The sequence below is a fragment of the Monopterus albus genome, unplaced genomic scaffold (genome assembly GCF_001952655.1).
Source record: "Monopterus albus unplaced genomic scaffold, M_albus_1.0 scaffold127.1, whole genome shotgun sequence".
NCBI lineage: Eukaryota > Metazoa > Chordata > Actinopteri > Synbranchiformes > Synbranchidae > Monopterus > Monopterus albus.
In genome coordinates, this window is record NW_018128007.1 from 3,016,460 (window position 1) to 3,041,414 (window position 24,955).

Below are 24,955 nucleotides of genomic sequence, written 5' to 3' on the forward strand. Positions count from 1 at the left end.
CAGCAAAGCTAGTCACCCTGTCTGCACTAAACATTTCTAGACAACAGATCTCTAATCCATATCTATCTAACTAAGAAATAACCTAACACAGTATACAGAAAGATTTTCCCTGATGAAGTTTAAAGCATTAACCAACTCTTTATTAAAACATTCAGTGTTATGGAACCATATTGACAGATATTTATAAAATTATAGTCTGTAGGAAATAAGCTATTTTATAAAAAAAAATAAATGCATCATGTAACAGTAAGAGTAAAAACAACTGTAAGGACGGTTGAAAATTTACTAATTTCTGTATCCAACAAAGCGGTCACGTCACAAAAACGAACACTGGAAACCGAGGACTCCAAAGGTTTACTAATCTTATGCGATGTTGCACATGCGCGGTCAACACAAAGTGAACGAATCACTCCCCGAGATGACCCGATGTTCTCGAGTCATGGGAAAGATTCGTTCAGGAGGAACGAATCGTTCGTGAACGACACATCACTAGTAAATAGTAGGGTCGGCACTTCAGCGATAAAAACTCCACTTCTGGTGAACAGTGCTTGTGGACAGTCAGTACATCTCCACACCACGGGTTGTTGATAAACACACACACCTCCTCCCTTGACCTTACCAGAGTCTGGCGTCCGGCCTGCTTGATACACGGAATGTGTTTGTAGCTGGATTGCGGATTCTGGAACTTTGTCTGACAGCCAGGTTTCGGTGAAAACGAGAGCGCAGCACTCTCTTATAATTCTGGCTCTCAGCTCATCCAGTTTGTTTTCCATGGGCTTTACGTTCACTAGCAGGAGGCTGGGTAGTGGTCGCCTGGCATGGAGCCCTCAGTCCTCCTGCAAATTTTATTTAGTTAAAATGATTATTTCACCTGTTAGAACAGGCACATACTGTAGTGAGAGAATGGGAAGACCTGCTACAAACTCCTGATGATATAGCTTTTAGTCCCTCAAATGATACTGCTCCAACCCCAGACTTATAACTTGTCATGAAACACATTTCTTCCCCAAATATAGACCTTTGAATTGCTGCCTGTATCTCTTGTTCATCGTGCATGGAAACAAAATGGCAATTCAATCTCATTATCGAGCTAGATATCCATGAGAAACTCACTCATGAGGCTGTATCTTATGATCCACAATGTGGGGAATATGCTACTTAGTTGACACCAGTATGGCTTAATGGATTATGTTTTTCACAGAATATGAACATTTATACTGCCTCAGTATGTTATTGAATGTTGGTTGAAATAGCAAATCACTGTTGGATGTCTTACTCCCCCCCACCTTTTTTTGTATATGAAACAGACTGATAAACTTAGTGCTTTATGTGTTTATGGCTGCAATTAAATTAGATGTTCAATTTCACAGTGCCTATTTCCAAGTGTGTACATAAACAAATACATAACTCTGAATATATGACTGGCAGGCAGACATTTTTCTGTGTGCACAAAATCTAAGCACATCATGTCATTTCCTTTATCCGTGTTTATTCCCAGTTTGCAGATGGAATTGTAACTCTGGATACAGTCACATCTACCAGAGAAGAAGAGGCAGTTTGTCCTTCTCGGCCATGTTACAGAGACAGGTGAGCACAAGCAGCAGGTGTTTCTGAAGTTTTGTTGGTGCTGTGTTCAATATCAGCTTCCTCAGAAAGTCTGGATCACTGTAGTCCCTAGCCTGGGTGCTGTGTTCATCAGGCTTCTCCTTCAGGATCCCATAAGTGTTAACAATAAATTCAGTGAAAGGAGGGTGAAGTGCTATTTTATACCCGAGCTGATTCAACTGGTCCATGAGGTCAGCATGCCTCTGAGTGAGATGAAGCCGATAGCCTTCGTCTACTTTCCCTGTCAGCGGGTGTGTGGTAACCTGCAAGAGCGAAAGAAAGGCTTGGTACTTTTCTAGAGTGATCTAAGTGGAATGTCATGGTCAGTGTTATTTTTCTAAATTACCTGAAAATGGGACAAGTTACAGTTGAAGCTTTGTTCAGATTGGATCTCTTACTTTGGACTGTAATTTAAAAAAGGAACGGAACATGTTGTTCCTGAGCTGTCCACAAGTGGGGATTTGATAAACCAATCTCTTCTTCTGAACACCTCAAATGTCAATGAGAGATTACTGACCTCTATGATCTTGTGTGGTATGTTGAGCACAGTGAAACCATAAAGCCTCTTATGGCCCTGGAAGACATGGGACAGAATCCTTCTATCCAGTTGGTAGGCAATCTCTCCTAGCAGCCTGTCTGCAACTAAAGTGAAATTAAATGAATTTAAAAAAATCTATTTGGCACTGTTACTTCTCTAAAATGTCAGCATGTCTGGTATCACTCACCTTTGACCTCTGGAGGAATAACAGCTTGGCAGCTTTGACACTCTGCCTCCTCACAGGTGTCTGTGTACATGGAGCTTTGGATGAAAGACTTGAAGTTGACAGGGGATGAGGTTCGGTGTTCATGTTCGAACTTGGTTTGTTTCAAGTGTTTTATGAATTCTCTGTCGTCCAAGGTGCTTTGCCACAGACTGGATGGTTTTCTTCCTGATGGTGAGCAAACGAGTAACAAGAAAGCCAAATATTCTCATCATACCTGCCGTATCTATGACAGAGTAGATACAGTCTTACATTTTTGTGCACTTATACAGTACTTGATAAATGCGGTGTCCTCTTGACTTGTCTAAAACCCAGAATAGTGACCAGCACCAGACTGAACCCATTTTAGCCTGTTTTTCAGAATTCCTTTTAAAATCTTATGCCTGCTTTTAAAATCAACATGCCCTTTGTCCTCACTATATTTCTGAGCTTTTACTCCCATTACAAGTTCCTCCAAGCTATTTGACCTGATATGGCTTACTGAGAGCATCTTTTACATCTCTTCATAAGACATATGAAAGAACTCATCCTTATTTTACTTTAATCATCTTTATTTTTCTGGCAGGGTATATTACTGTGATTCATGTGTTTTATTCTTATCTATCTTTTGTTACTTTTAAATTCCCTACAGACTTCTATTAACAGCCTTTTGAGCACTTTGTATTTAAGAACTGCTCTATGAAGTTTTTAAATTGATTACTGTGTAAAAAGACATGACAAAGAGAGTGGTAATAAAAAAAAATACAATAACACCTATTGTAACATTAATTTTGCATATCGTACATGTACTAACAAAATAAGAGATCCTGTCAAAAAAGTTAAAGTGAAAATATTTAAACTCTGTATAACCAACCAAGGTAGGAATCTCATTTACAAATCTTACTTCCCTGTAACTGTATTAGTGAAAGATTTAACAGACAAAGCACCTATACATTTATTGTATAATGATTTTACCCTGAAGGTTTGTAAAGATTTTCAGGAATGTTTAGATCCTGTATGTATATACAAGATACTATGCAGCTAAACAACATAGAAACTGGGACTAACTTTGATTGTACTGTAATCGCTCCATCCAAAAAAAGATATTTCAATTATATCTTAGAGACATATAAATATGTCAAATTTTCAAAATTATTTTATGATAAAGACACACTCAAATCAGTGATTAGTTTAAAAAAGGTCAAGGCCATTTCTTTCAAAATGCCTTGCTAGAAACTATGTTGGGTCAGCTTTTCCCTGTCAACTTTTATGAAACTGCAATTATAAATGGTGGGCACTTATAAATTAGTTTGAAACCAGAAAAGGGTTACAAGCTAACATAACAAATGTATAACATTATGCATTTAAAAATAAAGGCAACACAATGCACTGACAGCTCTAGCTGCACTCTAGTGACACACAAAAACACTTTGAATACCTGTGATCTCCTGAGGAGCATTGTTGAAGCTCTGCATCCTGGCTCGCAGGTCTACATTTTCCTTGACTACATTTAGCATCAACTTCCACTGTTCATTCTCCTGCCAGAGTTTTTCATTTTCTAACTGCAGGGCAGCAACAGTTTGTTCCAGGTCCATTCTCCCAGTTTCACAGCTGAGCCAAAAACATCCACAAACTTTATGGATGCTGACAAAATTAAATCAAATCACAACAAGATGCTCTCTGGTGGGATGCGATTCTGTCTCTCCCTATATAGAACACAGATCAGGTGTAAAGGGAAAAACAAAAACAAAACTTAAAAGATATTCTTTGCCATGGAAATAGCTGTTTGACTAACTGTTTAACCGTATCACCTCATCAGTGGATGAGAGTTTATTTAGTTACCATGGAAACAGAGCTGTTAACACAAGCTGAGCAGCTTTTTTTCCACTGTAGCTTTCAGCCCTTATCATATACACTTTAGGTTGAGCATGAAAATGTACTCATGACCCTGGAAGTAGTTTGACAAAACAATTCCATCTCAAGGTCGACTCATTGGGTTTTTCCTGTTTAAACCATATGACAAGGTCTTCATAAAATTTTTTTTTTACTAATAAGCTTGCATATCAACAGATTCCTCTTCATGACACTGGAACAAACGCCTCCCCCCTTTTATATTATCACAAAAGAAACATTTACATTGGGTGAAGCAAAGAAATCTCAGCCATGTAATCAATGCACGCTGAGACATGGTAATTAACTTCTATACATTAACTCGATACAGTGTTCTGTTAAAACTAATTTCTCTGTTGCTCCTGTTCAGTTCCCCCTTGCGCTTCCAATGATGGAAAGAATATAGATGAAGATGTTGATGATGTCTGTGTAGAGGTTAAGAGCAGCAAAGATGTATTCCTCTGCACTCAGGGCCAGTTCCTTGTTACCAAGCAGCATCTGTGTGTCAACTGCCAAGAACTGTAACAATGAAAAAATTCACGTTTAGCCTTTTTCCATCAATAAATATCTGGTTTTTAATAATGTAGTGTGCTCTTAGCTTAAAAGGGATGATTCAACCAAATTATGATATTTGATGTGTGTTTACACCACAATATCGAGGACAATAGTGGAATTCAATTTGTAGTACTTGCAGCATAAAAGTCAAAGAAATAATGCATCTTTCAGGAACACAACAGAGGATGATTTGGATGTGTATGTGAAAAGCATAAATAAAAGAGCTTATTTACAGTATTCATTTCTTACACCTGCAATGACTGCCTCTAACATTTAATATAAGGCTAGGGCAATGCTCAGTAACCTCTGAACTCATCTACCTTGTTCTATTACCCATTTCATTTAATGGAGCCACAAGAAAATTCCATAGGGTACCTTTAATGCATTTCAAGGCACAAGAAAAACAACCACTGCATCATTGCCCATCTAATATTCCCTCTAAATTACAATAAATACTATCCAAAGGCCTGTTAATGCAATTTGTAGTTGGATTTATCTAGCAGGCTTTACTGGTGCACTAAATTTTGGGTTTTATTCTGAAACTTGGATTTCACATTAGGTTACCAAATGCCAAAAAACAGAGGTACCATACATACATAACACAAGATTAAGTAAAATCCAACCACTGATGCAGCAGTTATTGCCTTTTCAATCAGATTCACCTCTTCAAATACAGTCAAGTTGCACAGGAAGTGAGGATCTAGTCTGAAGATTCAAACCTGGTATCACAATTACTCTCAACTCACTGCTGTCATTATCACCATACACGGTAAAGATGGATGAAACTGGTTTGTAGGGACTTACACAAGTGAAGAGCAATGCTCCCAATCCAGCATACACAAGGTGCAGAATCCTGTCTTGGATGATGATGCAGAGGATGCCAAAGACAAACAGGACTATTACACAGACGAAAAGCACGCCGTAACAGGAAGTAAAGTCGTATTTAGTCTGTGGGAGGAAGTCAAGAGTGGGATAAGGTTCCATCATTCTGTGTGATCTTTGTGCACAATATACACCCAAGGGGCAGTGAATGACATATACAAACCTGCAGAGAGAATATTACCACGGTAAAGCACACAAATGCTGTGATTCCTACTGCCATGATCACTGAGTCAGTGTCATGGTAGCTGGCAATCATTCCCACCATGTAGGACATACTGAGGGTCAGAACAGACTGAAAATGAGAAACACAAATACAGATACAAATCAGTACTGCAGCACATTTTGATTGGAATGGTATGAAGCAATAAAGCAGCATCCTAATCTCTAGTTTTACCAAATTTCACTGTACAACTGTGCACACCAATAATAAAGGTTCTCTTATGAGAATACATTGTTGCTACTTCAATTTAATTTTAAAACACTTTTTACCCCATTGATTTATAATGCAGAACGCCTACACAGTAATGATTCAAAGGTCAAGATCAAATAACATGGTAGTTCCAGAGCTTCAACTCCTCTCATCCGTTTCATTCCATTTTGAAAAAACAAAGTCTGAACAAACTTACCAGTGCAACCAGGTTCCAAGGATGTCTCCGGCGAACGCTCCCACAGCAGCTGATCACACAAAGTGACACAAAGAACACAGCATAGGACAACAGGTAGGTCCATGCATTCCCCTGGACAAAGCTCTTGGCTTCACCCACAAAGGTGAAAACAGCTACAAAAGCAAATGTCACCATCAGCTGAGCAGTTAGCACCAAGAATACCTGGAGAGAGATTTGATTATTAGACAGCAAACACATGATATTTTTAATAAAGAATGTGTTTCCAAGTGCATGTCAAGTTGCATCAACGTACATAATTAAATCCACCATGGTGGTGTTGCTTTAGGATGCATTTGTTTTACTGTTGTTTGTCAGCAAGGTATGTTCAGTAAAATGCTGGTAGAAAGTATGGCAACCACACTTTTTTAAAATAATAAAATATGGTGGATCTTATTGTTTATCATTCCATGGATTTTATATAATTCTACATCTAGGTGCAAAACAAACAAACAAACAAACAAAAAGAAACACCACCTAAAGATTCTGTATGATTAAGATTATAAATCGGGAGGCCTTATTAACCTTGGTAGCAAATAATGTAGTCTCTGTGACAGACTATCAAATGTCACTGTGTATATAATTCTATCCTGCAATATCAATTTTGCAGTGCAGTATATTTTTCTGAAAATTAACCTGAGGAACTGTTGATGAACTGAATAACCTCACAGGTATGACTTTTGTTTACAAATGCTGCAAATTACATCATTAAATTATATTTAAAAGTATAGTAGTGACAAAAAACAGTCACTGATTTGCAACACTGCTTACAATGGACTGGCACATCCAGCCATAATTAATTGCACTCTCTCCTTACCTTTCGAATGAAGGCTCTTCTTATGCTCTTGTTATCTAATCCAAAATCAAACTCTTCATTCTCATCGAAGGGTGGTGGGTCCTCCTCGTTATGGTAAACATCATCTGAAGTGACACAGAAATATCATATTGGTTAAATTATGCAAGGAATCTAATTCCGCATAAAAATACCACAATGTTAGAAATACTAACTGTTGAAGCCGCTATTAAATCCGGGGCCTGGCGGAGAATATCGTGAAGAAGAGGGGATGGCATCATAACCTGTGCTGGCTTGAGGGTTCGTGGCCATCCCGAAAACTCCAGGACCAAACGCCATCGGTGGAGGGAAAGGGGGACCACCAGGAGTAGGACCCCCGAACAAGTTTGGGTCTGACATGTTCGTGCCATATGCGGGAGGATATGGTGGCTGCCCGGGGACCATGAATGGAGAAGGAGCCCCATCCACGGGAGTCTTCTCGGTGCTCATCTCAGGCTTAGATCGGGAGCAGAGACAGACAGAAGTGCTGAATTATTGCGATATATCAGAAACGTGTGTCATTTTCAAAAGATGTCATGTGGAAGGTTATTATGAGCAAATACACAGCACTCTTTCGATAAAGAAGGTTAACACAAATCCACGGTGCAATGCGTGGTCACATGACAGAACCCACACGACGATTACTTCCGGAAGATATCAAAATCAACATCTGAATTAAAACAATTTAGGCCACATGCGTTGTACGTATTGTCTGAGTTTGCCACTAAAACTGACCACCAAGTTGATGTTAGGCTCCGGGTTATGGTGCATTTCCTATATTTCATTTGCTGTTAGATTCCAAAATTCGGAAACCGATTCCGTTTCCATGGGCTTTTTTTTTTTTTTTTTTTTTTTTTTTTTTTTTTTTTTCTTACTTTTCAACACCTAACTAATCAACCATGTCTTATGATGTCTAACTTGACATCTACCTTAACCAATGACCTTTGTTTACGGCTGAGCGCTGCTGTGATTCGTAAACTAACGTTACATTTCCCCGAAGGTCCCCGGAACTTTTACCAATAAAATTAACTTGGGCTATCTAGGCCACAAAACGTCACTTTCAGCGGAGAAACAGCCTTAACCTCATAGTCTATTCAACGTTAACTACATACAACCGACTAACGCTGCCTATACTAACACCGATAACTACCCTAGTTGGTAAAAAAAACAAACTCAGATGCCTTTTTTATGTTAAATCGTAGCTACAGCTAATGTTAACTACCAGCCCCTGTTTGCTCACAAGACAATAACGTTAACGTTTGACAATAAAGATAAAGTAGCTAAGTTAAAAACTGCTTACATTACTCACAATTACGGTTTCGACTCAAATTGTATTCCTCGGCAATTCTTTGTAGTGCTTTATGGGTGGTTTTGTCCCACTTTTCACTTTATGCTCACTCAAACAACAAGGAAACGGCTAGCCCCGCCCCCTACGTTTAAGAATATTGATGCTGCGTTCATGTCAAATGGGATGGATGGTTGATCTGGGAACAATATCCATTTCAAAGGTTTACAAGTGTTCACTTCATCTATTATACGTTTAAATAATGTAGTTAGAAATAGAGTTTATTAAAAAAACTTTATATCTGTTACATTTGGGCTTAATTCCATTCAACTCACTTTTGCTGATTAAGACATCCGTGTTTGCTTGCTTTTCAAGCACTTATGTTATTGAACTCGAACTTGAATATATTGAAATTTTCATAAACTTCGATTTTCCCAGTCGTAGTTACTATTTGAACGCAGCAGTACATGGTGAACTAATGGGTGAACTTCGGAGAAATAGAAAGTGAGACAAAAATACAGTTGAAGGAAGCAAAGTTAAATCTGTAAGCAGGGCCGCAGGCCTATGTCGCGGGTACAAAATGCTTGACATGAAGCAGTGACTCCCATGAACCGGCCAGCAGGTGTCAGAAGGCCAAAGATTTGGTGAAATAATCAAAAGGGCCACAATTAAGGGAATGTACCATATATTTGTGCCAGACAGGCTTAAGATCCTGCATCTGTCTGTCTGCTCCCCTGCTGTACCACAGGTCCCATTGTCTCCACAGCTCTATAGAAACATAAATGACTTAAGTGAAGGATTGAAGACAGGTGAACAAAACAACTGGGTTTCTAACAACCAGAGGTCACTGATAGGAATGTGCATTTCTGTAGTTAAGATATGCTCTGCCCCAGGAGAGCCAGCATGTTGCTGTTTGAAACTAAATTTGGTGTTTAAAATGTAACTTTATTGGGATTTATATAGTAAAACACTTCAGATTATTTTGAGGTTCTTGATTTATTGTATTTGGTTCACATCAAGTAGGAATCTGGTAAACCGTTTCTTTCATCTAATGGTTCTGGGAAGATGGACTTCTCCTACTCAATATTTTGGAGTCACAGCCAACCAGAGTAATATTAACAACTGCATCTACTCTAAGATGCCTTATAATATAAACAAAATCAAGCATCAAATTCCCCCATAGTGTATGTACAGTATGTGTAAATCAATTTGCATAAAGGTATAATCAATAGTTAGTGACTTCGGCCTGCTGTGGTGCAGGATCCATATTTTGCCAGTTGGGTTTACAAAAACTGGAGTATTCCTTGATGGAAGTGAAATGTATTATCTGCCACGTGTTACAGTACTTTATTTGCAACTGACCATCATGTGACATGACTTCATCATATAACTTAAAGACTGAGCAAAACTGACATTACACAGGACAGATGATTTTAAAAAGTTGAAGCTAAATTTCCTTTTATTTCACAAATTAAATGTTTGCATTATTTTGAGTCATGCATTACAAAATGCAAGGTGATATTGGCAATGCCCTTGCATTATGAAAAAACATTTAATGTCAAAAGACATTAAATGTAAAAAAAAATTTAAACAAGCAACATTCACACTGTCCTTTATCAAACCGCTCAAGTATAAAAAGCGACATTAAAGAACCTATTTTAGACAACAACAACAAAACTACAGAAAACAGAAAAGGCACTGGACCTACTGCTACCCTTCCACTCATAATTTGTTCTTTATACACAGTGTAGTGCTTTGTTAAGCCAAGGTTAAACAGATATCATATGCTCTTGATCATGAGAAATGCAGCAGCACATATGGACATGTTCTATATCAGGCTTCATATTCACACATAAACACAAACAAAGTGTATAACAATGTAAGGCTCCATAATAAATACATAAATAGGATCATTTAAAAGGCACATTATGAAACATTTTTTTCAAAACCTAAGATTCACATTCAATATTTTCTTCCCTTTTGCTGGGTTTACTTGAGGTGCAATTTAAAAGGAAGAAAAGTGAACTCTTTTAACGGCATCAGCTGTTACTTCAGCATTTTGTCCTGTGCACTATCAAAAAAAAAAACATTTTAAAGGGAACAAGTTTAAGGTGTCTAATCTATGTCACTCCAAACACTTATTAAAAAAAGAACAAACTCAACAAAACACTAAATTCTCTATCAGTGTCTGCATAGCTTTACTAAAGAAAAATAATGGTCCAAACTATGAAATAATAAAAGCTGCATGATGCTGTATCATGTTGCTCTCATATATATGCAGGTGTTTTGGTTTGTTTTCAAAGTAGCGGGGAAGAAACCTGATCTTTATAAATGTAACTGGCAATTCTATACAAATTCCACTGAAATATATATATATACATATATAAAATTCAGCAATGGTTGCTCTGAGGTCCAGTGAACATAAATAATATTAACTATTATACTGCTGAATATATTAAATATTCATAGATATATTCTAGAGTGAAAAAATACTGATCTTATTTCTGTTAATTTTTTCAGGCTCTTTGGTAGGAGGACCACTAAGAATAGATCTAGGAGTGACAACCATCATTCAGCTTCTACTGTCTTCTCCCTCCTAACTTCACCCTCTTCAGTGAAGGAGTTGACCTCCCTGCTCCCCTCCTTTAAGGTAGTTTTCATGGATTCACTGCATGCGATCTGCCTGGAGCTGCTGTGGTTGGTACTGACTGAAGGCTGCAGCGGCAGCAGCAGCTCCTGGGGTGGCAGCAGTTGCTAGTGGCTGTTGGACAGCGTATCCATACCCTGCTGTAGTCATGTAGCCCGTTGGTGCCGGTGAGGCTGCATATGGATACTGCTCATAGGCAGCGGCGGCGGCAGCAGCAGTGGCTGCAGCTGCAGAGTACTGAGCATATGCTGCTCCAGTATAGTCAAAGTATGGGGATGTGGCAGCAGCAGCTGTTGCAGTAGTAGCAGAAGGTTGTACATGAGGGATCACCACGCTGGGTTGGACAAAGGCCTGAGGATAGACGTAGTGGGCTGGGATCCTGTAGGACATAAAGACACAAAGGGTCAAGGCAGAACCACAGCTTGTCATCTGTCCAACGCTGAAACTAAATTCTGGAAAACTGAAAAGCAGGTGCCACAAATATGTCAATCCATTTCCCAGAACACAGCAAATCCATTCATTAACAACAGAGCAACCCTACCTAGAAATTCAAAAGTTAAGGAAGCAGCAAAACCACAAAGAAACACAAGCGCAGCTTTTAATTTCAAAAAGCACCCGAGTCTGAAACACAGTGAGGCATTAAAAGAAGACACAGCCCAGCTCTACACCCAGTGTTTCACTGAAAACTGTATTTGACAAAATGCGAGCTTATCGTACAACATCACAACATATCAAGAAAAGAAGTGGACATTGTTCCACATACTGTAACACCAACACCACACATAAGCATGCCCACACATGTTAATACATCCTTAAACACAAATAAATTGGCTTTCTGTGTCTTTAAAATGGAGCTGCTAATGAAAGCACCACGGTCATTGTAGCTGCTGAATTAAACATACAGTATCCTATTAAGTGCTCGGTAGTATTAAGTTCTACAGCGGCTCTCTTGTGTCTATTTGTTTGAAAAATAAATCTGTTTAACTAGTTTAAAGAATAAAAAAGGGGATATCCATTGGAATATTCAGTATACAGGCCAGGGTGTGTGTGTGTGTGTGTATATACACTCTGAGCAGATCTTCCTGTTTGCCAGTTTGTCTTTGTACTCAGACGTACTTCCCCAACACAAACATACACACACCAACTTGACTGACAAGGGAGGCTGGGTGCATTCTATTTTTGCTCCCCTTGTCATTTCCAAAGGACAAGCTGATCTTCTCCTTTAGTAACACATGGCAGGGCACTTGGCAACTGCAGCGGCTGCCTACACCACTGCACTGTCACTGTGGCTTTCCTCAGTGTATGTTTTCTCATCACACTGGAGATGTCCTACCTGATCATGATGTGGTGCTGTTGTTACAAAGTGGGATGCATCCACTGCTGTTAACAAGAGCTAAATGTTTTGTACGTGAAAACATTTCAAGTTTTGTTTATGAGTTCAATTTCATGTGTAATTTTCAACTTTGTAATACAGGAACCAACAGGCCAGTATCCCTTCTATATAATTTGACCTTAGTTTTAACATCAACAGTTGAAGTGCTATAAGTACACACTGACTTGAGCCATCTTGTGAGCCACTGAAAAGATGGGATGAACATTTTGAGGCCCTGCAAGTGAAGAGCTAAATAAAGGTGCTTTGTAAATCACCAGGACACATGGGTAATCCCCAGCAAATAACCAAACGGCCTCATGGGCACATGGCTCGGTCCACCTGTTGTCCACAGCTGAGCAGCCCAGTCTGTACCATACATTATTAACAGTGCCGGTGAGTGACTCCCATTTTCCATCTGAATTTGAGAGGCCAACAGCTGCTGCTGAAGAGATCGGCTAAGATCTCAGTCTCCAACCTGCAGTGCAGTAAACATTTCAACCTGTTTAAATATATATATATATGACAGACTTTTTTTGCAAAACTAAAATAATGAAAACATAATGACTTTTGTTATGATATTTTCAGTTAACTTACTTCACTGACTATTGCTTTGCTAATAATGTACCAACATGGGGGGAAAGTTTAACATTTGTCTTGAGTTTTCTGTGGTGAAACCCCTATCTGTGTGTTTTCATTCCCCCTGCACATTTTTATTTCACTGTTAAATGACAGTGAGAGTGATGAAAAGATGCAAAACAGAGAATCTTTTGGTTAATCAGAAAAGATATGCACAGTGATGTGTACCTGTAGATCTAAGCTACAAGTGAAAACAATGGGTTAATAAGAAAAAAGAAAACACAGCATCATGGGTAAGGAAACAGAAAAAGAACTCCCACATGCAAGCCAGTGTTTGTTTTGTTGCAGGGGATCGAGTTTGACATTAACACACTGCGAGTGATCATCAGCCCCCTTTTGGCAACAAAACATGATCAACTTAATGTTAACTAAAAACTTGGAGGGAAAATAAACCACAGGCTAAAGCACAAATCAATCATTAAAAGGGGAAAAGAATCTACACCCCGTTGCAGAGTTTCAAATCCCTATCCAAACTCACAAAAAAGGCTGCACAACAACCGCCTGCAACCCCACCTCCCCCACTGCAAGTAGAAATTAGCACACAGTTAAGCTGAACACCACATCATAGTGAAAAACAAGGCACACACCAATCTATGTACTATGGAAAACCGGAAATCACAACATAAAACTTCCATGCATCTAGTCACCATTTCAGTTTGTTTGTGTATGTCAGAGTATACAGGTAACACTTTAGTGCTCTGCCCAATGCAGACTCAGCTATTCCTCAAACCATCATGTCCCCTCATCAGCTATTTTAACCGTTACCGACCCTGTCAGATCAGAGAGAGACAGACAACATGAAGTCAAGTGCTGTAGTGGCTGGAAACAATTGTTCACTTCCTTCAACAGTCAACGCCAAGCAGAGGAGCACACATCAACACTCACATGTCCTCATTCAGGATGAAACAATTGGACACAATGACAAATAAAAAGTTTTACAAAATCAAAATGAATATATAGCATCATAAAAAATGGAAATATTGGAAAACCCCCCCCCCCGCCATTTTATAAAGGTAGATTTTATGAAAGAAATGGTAACTCTGTAGCTTCACATACCCATAAGGTCTTTGGATGAATGCTGGATGGATCTGCGGCACACCGAACGCAAATCCTGCAAAGAAAACACACCATTATTAAACTTAGCTAAATACTTAACTCCATACAATAGTGGCAGTCCCTGTGAGTATCTAAAGGCATTTGATGCTGCATTGTTTATCTAAGCTGTGAAAAAAAGGCTGTAGTTCAGTCCCTCACCAGGCTGTATGACCCTGGGCTTGGCCCCCAGGTAGGCCAGGTTCACATTGGCTTTCCTTCCATCAATAATGGGGTTGGGGTCCTTACAAGCTCGGTCAGCTGAGGCCCGGTCTGCCATGGTCACCTACAAAAAAAAAAAAAAATTCTATTCACCTTATCGTGATCTTACTGTACAGTTTGGTCACAGTGGCCAGGTAGCCCCCGCCAGTTACGCTTGTTTTTAGTCCAGCTCAGGGTAACTAACTTCTCACAGAACAGACAACAGCCAACCGACTGTACTTTCAGCCCAGACAGGTGCCTGCTTTCTCACTTGACCTTATCCGCGATTACGCACGTGCGCAAGCGACGTTAAACTATGAAGCCGGTGGTATATACAGGTTGTTACTTACAAACCCATAACCTCTGGATTTCCCCGTCTGTCGATCAGTGATGACCACGGCCTCTTCGATGTCTCCGAACACTTCGAAATATTTCCTAAGGCTGGAATCAGTTGTGTGATAAGGAAGACCTCCTACAAAGATCTTGGTGAAGGTGGTGTCTTTCTGTGCCGAGTGCATCATTTGTGGGTATATAAAAGTGATTTCCTGGAAGTTGTGTTCAGATAAAATAGAAGAAATCGTTCGGAACTGCTGGGTTCAGGGAGAGAGTGTGCAGCCCGAACAGGTTAGCCCCCGGTAGTGTGACTGTGGATCTGGAGGAAGAGGGCACCTATTAGTTTGTGGCAGGAGGTTTCCCAGTTGTCAGTGCGTGACACAGATACTTGACTCCACCCATATCCAGACCACCACAACAGCCGAAAGGGCGCACATGTCCAAGGTAAGTGTAGACAAACCAGGCGAAAGGCTCTTTAATTTCCCTAATAACGTCAGATAGAGCAGTGGGTCAGGGCTTGTCAGACAAGAGGAACTGAGAGTTATTTCGTCACAAAAAACACATTTGTGGAGGGATGGCTGTAACGTAACGCTGCACATGACTTTCGGGGTTGTAGTCAGAATTTTAGCAAACTAACTAACCCCAAGCCCTTTCATTTTTTTTTTACTCCAGTCACTGGATTTTGTTTTGTATTTATTTCATACCGTAAACTGTTTATGTATTGAAAATATTTTATGAACATTTTATTCCTAAATACAAGCATCTAACTGCTGTTCCAAAGCACCAACACTGCCAGGAAAACAATTCTAGTGGAATATATTGGATCCTTCTTTATATCTTTGGCCTAAAAGTGGATATAAAATACTGGATAAAAAAAAAATCATTATTTATTTGTTTTTAATATACAATGCAAATCCCCAAGACCACTAAACTCCACAAAATCCCTGGAAACAAAACAGGAAAAGGACAGAATCTGACTGCTGGTCTGCCTAGATGTTGCTATGGATTAATCTGTGTTCATCCACTGCTGAACAAAAATATTCATTTTTGTAACATAGCAATATAGTAACAGTAATATATAATTATATAATATAGCACTGAAAAACACACACCAGTTGTCTCCATGGAACACTATAATTAAGTTAAAGTAACTCAAACAATAAAAGGCCTTCAGTTTAGTGTTGTATTTCATGCAAGGGGCAGTCGATCTGGTCTACAGGTGCATGCATGATTTGTGAGGAACCACATGGTCACATGTTGTTTATCTTTACATCAGCCACAGACAGGCCAGGTTCCAGGGAACTATAAATGTGCTAGTGACAGGAGATATTTTTACCCTACGTTCAGTAGTTAGACAGTGGACCAAAGATCAGTGATGACATCTCACCCAAGAGACAAGGACGAAAACACTCTACCATGTAAACAGCATGTTTATGTTGTGTGCAATGCTTAGATAAGGCAAGGCACCACGTTTTCTTTGTAAAATACCCTCCATTATAATGACATAAGGTAGAATATTTTTCACTAAACAATTGCTTATTGGGAATATATGAGTGTTTGGAATGTATGAGCACATCATCAAATGTCAGTGACAAAGCAGATTTAAGGAGAATTTAAGTGCCATTTTGTTACATGACGATTAAAGAATAATTAGACATGTACTAGAAATATGTTTGTCAGTGAGACCATATTCTCTGGTTGAAAAAAGGGTATTAGTTTTCAGTTTCATATTATAGTACTCTGGTCAAAAAAACCTTTGCAAATGTCAAATAACAAAAAGGCAAAGTGTCTCCTACACAAATATATTACACTCTACAGCTAAAACATTCAAATATGCAAAAATGTCAACTTGAAAAAATAAAGACTCAACACAGCCAGTGATTATAAATGTTCTATTTTAGAACATTTTGTACCAATTAAAACAGCTTCAGATACATTTTAAATACAATTCTGTACATTATAATAGTGTAAATTCTACGTCCAAATACATTTCTATTTACAACTCCTTATGAGGGAGAGCAGCTTTGTTCTCTTCTTTAAAGTAAGGTCTTGGGTTCCTTTCATATATTTGAAATAATAGCTTTAATATATTTTTAGTCCATTCCACAGTTCACCACTTCCATTAAAATATGTTCATAGCACAACTTTTCTCTGTAACTATACTTTTGCAGTGTTTTCCCTAACCTGATACTATCCATCACTCAGTCATCCAGTACTCCAAGTGAAAACAAACCTGCATTATTGAGTACCTTTTAACTTGTAGTGTTATACATTAGACAGTGAACATATGAAATGCAGATGGACAAACAGTTATAAAGGTATTCAATCAGTCAGTGAGGCTGGATGGCATTTTGAATGTTTCATGATATACATACACAGGTTTCAGGCCCATATATTTAGTTATTCTTTATAACTCAGTGAACTTGTTATGGCACTGCTGTTTATGTGCCTTTCTTTATGGAAACAGGACAATAAGGCATCAGTATATCCAGGCAAAGCCCAGCTGCTTTGTTCGCCACATTTAAGGGATTGAAACAGTTTTTCAGTCGCATCATTTAGAAACACAAAGAAAATATTTCATCAGTCCAATATGGAAGACAGTCGGTGACCCATCCAAGAATCCTTTCCAGTGCAAGCAAACAGCAACAGTCTGGATGGGGATTATTTCCTCCACAGTGTTACAGTACTTCAAGATAATTTAATGTGAAAACTGCAGTCATGCAATGAAAGCAACTCAGGTTTTGCAGATTCGTCCTCTGTTCAGGGCATGTGGCATTATTCCTAGAAATATGGCACTAAGCTTTACGATATATAGTGAATACCTCCACATACGTACGTCAAAAAATAACATATTACTCATAACAGCAGATATGGAACCGAAGTTCTTTGGTTACCCCTGACATATCATTTTAATATCAATGTTTATTGACAGTAGTACATTCTTAATCTTCATAGCCCATATTACTCCACTACAGATCTCAGGGGAGGATGTGTTGTCTTATAAAAATATTATATATATAATGTTCAGAAACCATAGTAAGAAAACACAGGTGGGTGGTATTTCTATACGGACTCCCAGTTAAAAATTAAGTTCTCTATCAAAAATATCACTGTATAGAAAACTCAGATATGTGCATAGCGAATTTTCAGTGAACAGTAATTAGAATATACCTTCATTAAACGCACAGTTCAGATATGCTTCAGGAAAGCAGACGCGCCTACAGAATATATCAGCTCTGTCACTTGGTAAAATGGGTGGGGAGTGAGGAGCCACACTGAATTAGGCACTGGATCTGAGGACAATTGTCCCTGCTGCTATTCCTCAGAAAGTGGGTGCTTCTTTGGGTCCTATCTGATCAGAGTCTGGGATTCTGTGTCCACAGAGGACGGCCCTCTGGTGAGACGAGATGGCTTCACAAACACACCGTGGCCTGGTGGGCAGCGGAAGTACACTCTGCCCTGGACAGTCCCATTGTGCTTACCTAAGGAAAGGTAAAGCATAACTGATTTAAGGACTTGTGGATTATTTGTTTTCCAGCGTTTCACACCCTTTTACATTTAGACCAAATGAGGTGACAACTACTGTAAATGCAGACTTTCTAACGAATAAGTACAAGTCAAATGATTAGTATTACAGAACAAAGCCATGATGATTAAGCCTTTCTTTCTTGTATAATCCATTAATAATCACATTAAGTTATGCAATACTAAGAAACAATATCAGCCAGTGTTCAAACTATGTGATGATGGCACTATTTCTAAGTGACCTCAAACATATTTCCAGCTAAAACTCTCCTACAATATATGTATTTATTGGGCTCTTTTGGGCAAAACACATAAAGGGACTTACCCACTGCCATGTCCAGCTTTACACCAATCCAGATCCCTTTAGCAAACTCCACCCCTCCAACGTAGTGAACCGTTCCTCTTCTCTTCCCCACCCACACCTGCTCTCCAGGAGCCATCCAGTCAGGAAGCTGAGCTGCAGGGGTGCTCTCATCCCCGCTGGAGTCCCCTGAGGGGTCAGTGCTGCTGGGGTTAGGGCTGGGACAGGGACTCCCATGGGGCAGATCTCCCTGTGCTGGCTCCTGGATAAGAGGCTCTCCTCCTGATCTTGAAGCCAGGACAGAGGATGGGGCTGTAGACACTTGGGTGACTGGGGAAGGTGATGCTGGAGATGGGACTGATGCAGAGGGAATTATTAGAGCTGGAGATGGAGCTGGGACTTTGTCAGGTGCAGATACTGAAGTGCAAACTACAGTTGTGTTAGGGCAGGACACAGGTACACTAACAGAGTCGTCATTATTAGGACATTTGCATATAACAATTGAAGCATTTTCAGGATTAGATGTATTGATGACACCAGGGATGGCAGAGGAGAGTTGATTGCCAGTGTCACACGTATCTATGTTGTCTGGTTTCTTCTGCTGGTTTGTAGAGAGCTCCAAAGCCTCTTGATCCCAACCCTCTATATAATGTGTTAAATCACTCTCTCCAATACTGTCACCAGCCCCTTTAAAGTCAGTGAACTCCAGGCTGGTGCTGAGAACACAGCTGTGAGGCAGAGGGAATGTCTGCTGCTTGTCTGTACAATCAGGAATACTGACAGGTGAGGAGTTCTGCAGGTGGTTGAACAGATCCCCACCTGATGAGAGCGCAGGCTGCTGGGTATCACTTCTTGCAGAAATACTTTTGGTTTGGGTGCAGCCTCTTCCAGCAGGACAGCTGACGGGGTCCTGGGGGTCTCTGAAGGTGCAGCTGAGGTGGTCAGAGCTCTCACTGGCACTAAAAGGCATATCGGATAGTGTGGCATTGGAGGCACTGTGTGAAAAGTAGCCACTAGTGCAACTGCTGGCTGTGGGACTTCGGGGCGCCTCTCTCTCTCCGCTTCCACCTCCACACCGGCTTCCCTTTGAGTCAGAGCAGGAGGATAAAAACCCCTCCTGGGTCTCCAGAGTGGCATTGTAGATCTCAAAGTTTGCAAAGTCCTCTGGGATGTAAGGTTGGAAGCTGCTGTTGTCCTGAGGGCCCCGGTCTAGATTCAGAGTCATGTCCACATCGGCCTCCTCCTCCTCAGAGTCCTGCTGATCAAAACAACAGCAAGAGGACAAAAGACTCATCAGAATCAGCTTTATTGTCGAAGGTGTGTTGAACACACGAGGAATTTGACTCTGGTACAGCGGTTCTCAATGTGTATGTACATATCAACAAGCAAAGGAATGTGCATTAGGAAAAGAGTTAAAAATAAGGGTAAAGTACTTATAAATAGAGACCTGTACACACACACACACACACACATATATATAGATATATATACTGTGTATATCTATATATATGTCCCTGATAGACTAGTGGCTAGGATTCAGAGCTCTCGGACGCTGCGGCCCGGGTTCAAGTCAGGGTTGCGGCAGGAAGGGCATCCGGTGTAAAACACATGCCAAATATCAACAGGATGGGAAAAAGCCAAAGGTGACATTCATATACATACATACATACATACATACATACATACATACATACATACATATCAGACTCGTTAATCTTGGAAGTGTTTCCTTTTTATTTCAGAATGAGAATCAGCTTTATTGGCCAGGTGTGTTGGACACACAAGGAATTTGACTCTGACGGTCTGGATTCGACTGATCTATATGTACAGTGTATATTTACAGGTGTTGCACTGAGGGTTGTTGACCAGACATACTGTCATTGGTTGACTGTTAATCAGAGCGATGGCCCGGTGGAAGAAACTGTCCCTGTGCCTGGTTGTCTTGGTGCACAGTGACCTGTAACGCCGTCCAGAGGGGAGGAGTTCAAACAGATTGTGTCCAGGGTGTGAGGGGTCTGCAGTGATCCTCTCCACCCTCCTTTTGACCTGTGAGGTGTACAGGTCCTCCATGAAGGGCAGGCTCACACCAGTGACCTTTTCTGCAGTCCTGACTGTCCTCTGAAGTCTGTACTTGTCCTGTTTGGTTGCTGAGCCAAACCAGACAGTGATGGAGGTGCAGAGAACAGACTCAATGATTCCTCTGTAGAACTGTATCAGCTAGAGTGAAAACAGCAGAGGGGAGAGCACACATCCCTGGGGGGCGCCTGTGCTTATTGTCTGGGTGCTGGATGTGGTTTTCCCCTGCCTCACCTGCTGCTTCCTGTCTGTCAGAAAGCTAGTAATCCACTGACAGGTCCACTGATGGAGGTTTTCTTGGGGACTGGAATGATGGTGGAGCATTTGAGCCTTTCTGATCTTTTGTTTTTGGGGTGGCTGTGGCTCACGAGGTAGGGCAGTTGTCTTCTATAGGAATAGTTTCTTGTAGCCAGTGATGTTCTTCAGGCTTCTCCACACAGACGAGGGGTCGTTGATCAAAAACAGGTTTTTCAGCTTTTGAGAGTAACTCCTCTTTGCTGTTCTGATCTCCCTTGTCAGTGTGTTCCTGGCCTGGGTTTACAGAGTTCTGTCCCCACTTCTGTAAGCCTCCTCTTTGGCACGTTGAAGGTATTTGAATCTTGCTGTGAACCAGGGCTTGTTGTTGTTGATGTGCAGAAGGACTTGGTGGTCACACACGTCCTCACAAAAGCTGATATAAGATGTCACAGCCCACCAGACATGTTAGCTAGAGCCTGTCGTGAACAACAGCCTTTACAGTACAACTGCTTTTTATAAACGTGAATGAAGACAATGAATAAATGGTATAAAATGTTATAATGGAACATGAACATGGTGTGAAAGTTTGCAATGTGGCTCTGTTTTAATCAAATCGATTAAGGTGTTTGTTAATGTACCACTGTAGTCACATGAGTGTTCTTCAACAAGCCAATAACTAACAGTATGCCCTTGGCAATATGGGGCTTCACAGCACTTAAACAGTGTTAGAGCCAATGGGCAACTTAAACCCAGTTTTATATGAATTTATTTTGAAATATGCATAAATATTAACTTACTTTGGAGCACTCTTTGTGGGAGTCTTTTTGCAGATAAAACTCTTTTCTGCACTTTATGCTAATGTGTGCATTAGACATATTGGTAACAGAAATAAAACTGTACTGTATCCATTTATAAGTTTGTTCTCAAAATGTAGCTATAGATGCAAGTGTCCTTTTGGGGGCATCTGTGGCTCAGGGGTAGAACGAGTCATCCACCAGTTCTCTCCCCAGTCCACAGTCCCTCCCAAGCGCTCCCGGTGGCCAGGCCAGCACCTTGCATGGCAGCTCTGCTGCCATCGGTGTGTGAGCGTGTATGTGAGTGGGTGTGGTAATACACCTTGTGTTGGTTTGTTGTTGAAGTGAAATGCTGTCAGTCCATACAAAGACTCACTGGCACTGGTACCCGGACAGATCAAATGTGGAATCCCTAAATCAAAGTGCGGCAGTGGGTCCATGCACGAGTGCAATGGTCACAGCAATGTGAGCGAGTTTCATGTCAGTGTGTGTAAAACGCTAACATTAAGCCTCAGAGCTGTGTGTGCTGGTGTGTGTAACACTTACAGCAGTGTGTGGCATTGTGTGGCTGAGCTGTCTGCTGGTGGGAGTGGAGGTGGGGGTGGAGGTGGAGGTGGAAGGCGTGCAGTGGCCCTCGCTGCCTGCCCTGGGTCGGTGCCAGGGGCAGGGAGAGGGGAGCAGTGCAGGGCTGTCCACACATGAGCGCATGCTCTGCAGATGGGTCAGATCAACAACACACAGTTCACACACAAACACAAACACACACACACACACACACATAGCATGCATGGAGCTGGACAGGCCAGTTACACAGTTAGTGCCATGCAGTTTAATACATATAAAAAAACAGTGCTTGAAGTTGCCTAAGCTGGTGCACAGGAGCGATGATTGGACCAATGTTTAGTGTGACCACTAGGTCCATATGTCTTTTGAGCCTCTTTTTCTCTTTCCAATATATAGACCCTTTCAAACATTAGCTGTCTTCATGCAAAGCACCAGGTCTCTCAAGGCAGCAGCTACTGATGTACCACCGCTGCACCTCTGTTAGTCCACTTCAGGCACAGATGAAAACAATTACGCAAAGTTAGTTTAAAAGGTCGGAACAGCCACAACATATCTTAAAAATCCAATTATCATAAACAAAATCAGACATGAGACTGTACAGCTGTTACACTGTGTAAGGTGAAGTGCTGCTCCAGTGAGTCATGCTCTTTCATTTCAGTACAATGCCATAAAGATGGTGTCATGTTTGTGTGTCATCCAAACACACCACAGCAAAACCATTTGCACAAAAGTCATCAGTACGTTTTGGACAATTAGTACCATAGTTAGCATGTTTTTGAAATGTAACTATATGATAAGTGATGATGTAAAATGGTGTTTGACAGAGGACTGACAAAACAAGGATACATGGGACTGGTAAAACGTTCAGTGGGCCAGTGAACATGACAACAACATGAATGCCTCTTTCTTGAATGAGACATAATTTGACTTCTTCCTCCTTACCTCTTGTCCTAGAAGCGGCCGTGCTTCCAGGGCTTTCTTTGTCTTGTTTTCCTCTTTGACAGGCAGCAGACACTTGAGGAACTTGGAAGGCTGAGGGGAGATAACTTTGAAGGGGCTGGAGTTAAAAAATGTAGGGCTCTCTGGAACCAAACCTGTATGGGAACATTTATTTATAACTGTAACCAGTGTACGAAGAAATGTAATTTCCATACAACTCTTTGATTGAAACCACACCAAATCCCGATTTGTTTTGTTAATTGTTTAAACGGGGTAATATACTGTAGTGTATAAATTGTGTACTGTCTTTTTAAGACACCTGAGATGCGCTTTTTTTGTACGTCATCATTGTCTAACTCTCAGTTTGTGCTCTCCAAGCTGAGAGAAGGGATGCATGTAGCAGATTATCACCCCATGTGCTGTGACTCATTTTATTTTCTTTACAATTACCCAGAGGATAATTAAAGTCAACCGGTGAGACAACAGTGGTCAGTGCCATCATTTCAACACAGAACACAACGCAGAGTACACTAACCCCGCCGACGGGCAAAGGAGTGTTGCACCCGGTAGAGCCCGTTACATAACCTACAGTTTCTTACTCAGAAGATGTCGAGACATAATATCTCTGCTGTACATTTGCTTTTTCCGTATTTACCTTGGTTCTCCTTGCACTTGATGGGTGTGCTGCAAAGGGAGCCGTCCTGCGGATGGCAGTTGGAGCTGTCTACTTGATCACAGTGGTCCTAGACAGAAGCATACCAGTTAAATTTGCCAGATTTTTAAAGCTGCAACTTATGCCCTTTTCAGAGATGGGCTATTGTAACATTGCTGGCTTCATCAGTCAGCTTTCTCTCATTCAGACACAGGTCACTTTTACATGAATGTTTCTCATGGCTTCATTCACCCATGGTACGCATGCAGTGTTTGCCATATGCAGTTGTTGTAATCTTGTTCGTACCTATCTGTGTTACTAGGTCTGAAAAGAAACCAGGGTGCTCGTTCAGCTGACACATTCAGATAGTGTCAGATTAATGGAAAGCAGTGCACGTCTGAAAGGGACTTAAGAATTTCTCCTATTATGTAGTACACTTTATTTTTAACTATCTTCATTCTGGTTAAGACTGGGAGACAAACAGAATCAAACTCCTAGAAACAATATGATAATCACTGCCAGATGAAGAGAAACATAATTTCTTTTCCTTTTGGCATTTGATTATAATTTTTTGGACATGTACTGTATCACATGCTGTGATCACATAATTTACAAATGTACTCTTCAGCCAAGAAAAGTTAACTGCAGTCTAACACCAGAGTTTGTGATTAACATGTCACTAAGGGGCACCTGACTTACCTTACAGTCTTCAACCTCACAACCAGTCAGGTCGGTTTTACTGCATGAGGACTGAAACACAAGAAAAATATGTTATCAGTGTCATAATCTGTGACAATTATTTCTGTGTGGTTCAGTGAGTAGTAAAGTGATCGATGCGTTCATTACATGTTGCACATTTGGTGTGCTGATACTCCTCCTTAGGTGCCTCCCCTTAGCAGCGAGTGCTTCCTTCACTGTCACAGCCTGAGGGGAACAAAACAGTCCAGGTGTGTCTTTACATGTCACCTTGTGGCTTAATCATACTTGACACTATTGTATACAATACCTGTCGTAGCCTCTCCAGACTGAGGATGTTCTCCACTTCCAGAACCCCTCGTGTATATTTCTCTATGTAGGTCTCTCCATCCTGAGTCTCCTCGCTGTCACCACGAGCAGCCATGAGGGCCAAGGTTTC

General features: G+C 40.6%; 4 protein-coding genes across 5 annotated transcripts in view; all 4 read right to left on the reverse strand.

Annotated features, from left to right (window-relative positions):
* Positions 1 to 200: 200 nt before the first annotated feature.
* Positions 201 to 3,962, reverse strand: LOC109967342 (speriolin-like protein). Its single transcript, XM_020612848.1, has 4 exons — positions 3,784 to 3,962; positions 2,331 to 2,534; positions 2,123 to 2,247; positions 201 to 1,868 (listed from the first exon to the last, which is right to left on the reverse strand). The coding sequence occupies exons 1-4, from the start codon at positions 3,938 to 3,940 to the stop codon at positions 1,536 to 1,538; spliced, it is 819 nt and encodes a 272-aa protein (XP_020468504.1). The 5' UTR covers positions 3,941 to 3,962; the 3' UTR covers positions 201 to 1,535.
* Positions 3,963 to 4,011: 49 nt separating this feature from the next.
* On the reverse strand, positions 4,012 to 8,616 carry grinab (glutamate receptor, ionotropic, N-methyl D-aspartate-associated protein 1b (glutamate binding)). 2 transcript variants are annotated; one of them, XM_020612840.1, is made up of 7 exons: positions 8,476 to 8,616; positions 7,343 to 7,622; positions 7,152 to 7,255; positions 6,299 to 6,499; positions 5,836 to 5,964; positions 5,595 to 5,738; positions 4,012 to 4,754 (listed from the first exon to the last, which is right to left on the reverse strand). In XM_020612840.1, the coding sequence occupies exons 2-7, from the start codon at positions 7,614 to 7,616 to the stop codon at positions 4,602 to 4,604; spliced, it is 1,005 nt and encodes a 334-aa protein (XP_020468496.1). In that variant the 5' UTR covers positions 7,617 to 7,622; positions 8,476 to 8,616; the 3' UTR covers positions 4,012 to 4,601. The 2 variants fall into 2 exon arrangements, with proteins under 2 accessions (XP_020468496.1, XP_020468497.1); XM_020612841.1 differs by having other exon boundaries at positions 8,467 to 8,616.
* A 1,114-nt stretch (positions 8,617 to 9,730) lies between these two features.
* Positions 9,731 to 15,140, reverse strand: rbm24b (RNA binding motif protein 24b). The gene is made up of 4 exons (XM_020612856.1): positions 14,750 to 15,140; positions 14,361 to 14,484; positions 14,163 to 14,217; positions 9,731 to 11,477 (listed from the first exon to the last, which is right to left on the reverse strand). The coding sequence occupies exons 1-4, from the start codon at positions 14,918 to 14,920 to the stop codon at positions 11,117 to 11,119; spliced, it is 711 nt and encodes a 236-aa protein (XP_020468512.1). The 5' UTR covers positions 14,921 to 15,140; the 3' UTR covers positions 9,731 to 11,116.
* A 1,954-nt stretch (positions 15,141 to 17,094) lies between these two features.
* Positions 17,095 to 24,955, reverse strand: part of kif13a (kinesin family member 13A) — a 37,336-nt gene continuing 29,475 nt past the window's right edge. Inside the window, exons 33-39 of the mRNA XM_020612867.1 lie at positions 24,827 to 24,955; positions 24,667 to 24,744; positions 24,520 to 24,570; positions 23,824 to 23,911; positions 23,172 to 23,323; positions 18,583 to 19,813; positions 17,095 to 18,214 (exon numbers count right to left, since the gene is read on the reverse strand). The exon at positions 24,827 to 24,955 is cut by the window's right edge and continues 22 nt beyond it. Of these exons, the coding sequence (XP_020468523.1) occupies positions 18,081 to 18,214; positions 18,583 to 19,813; positions 23,172 to 23,323; positions 23,824 to 23,911; positions 24,520 to 24,570; positions 24,667 to 24,744; positions 24,827 to 24,955 (1,863 nt within the window). The 3' untranslated portion in view covers positions 17,095 to 18,080. The remainder of the gene's footprint in view (positions 18,215 to 18,582; positions 19,814 to 23,171; positions 23,324 to 23,823; positions 23,912 to 24,519; positions 24,571 to 24,666; positions 24,745 to 24,826) is intronic.